At 45.5% G+C, this 532-nt stretch overlaps 1 protein-coding gene across 1 annotated transcript in view; it reads right to left on the bottom strand.

Moving 5' to 3' along the window:
- Window positions 1–532, bottom strand: part of LOC116673680 (coagulation factor XIII A chain) — a gene marked incomplete at its 3' end in the record, with an annotated part of 25524 nt that overhangs the window by 4154 nt on the left and 20838 nt on the right. The window contains 1 exon segment of the mRNA XM_032505895.1: window positions 268–373. Within this exon segment, the coding sequence (XP_032361786.1) occupies window positions 268–373 (106 nt within the window).

Here is a 532-nt window from a genome sequence, read left to right as displayed (position 1 = left end):
ACAATTTCATTCATAGGACATATCTCACCCCTGTGAAAATGCATCCCATGAAAGTAATCAACTACCCTTTATGCACTTTTGGCCCACTGATCCCCCACTAAAAGCTCCACAAAAAGACAGGAGACTGTGTAAGGTTGGATGTGTCCGGATATGGCCAATTTCCACGGACAGTGTCTAAACAAGAACACAGTTATGTTATACAGTACTTGAGTAATTGTAGTTCCATTCCACGGCTGGTAATATGAGAGAGGGAGGTGTGGAGGTTACCTCACAGAGGTTGCTGCTGTCCATCACCGCCACAAGGCAGCGATTTCCGGCCAGCCGAGGGACGAACGACTCTTTCCAGGAGATGGAAGCCTGAGGCTCAATGACTCTGAAACACACACAGGTGAACGGGTATTAATACACACGAGCCAAACAGCCACACACGTTATCACCATAGATTGTATACATCAAAATGGACAACGTGTCTCCTAGGGATGAACGAGTACAGCATTATCTGTATCTGTATCTGTTTACCACATGAATTATC

This window comes from Etheostoma spectabile, chromosome 24 (assembly GCF_008692095.1).
Source record: "Etheostoma spectabile isolate EspeVRDwgs_2016 chromosome 24, UIUC_Espe_1.0, whole genome shotgun sequence".
Classification (NCBI taxonomy): Eukaryota; Metazoa; Chordata; class Actinopteri; order Perciformes; family Percidae; genus Etheostoma; species Etheostoma spectabile.
The sequence above is the reverse complement of the archived record's forward strand: the minus strand, read 5'-3'. Positions and strand labels throughout refer to the sequence as shown.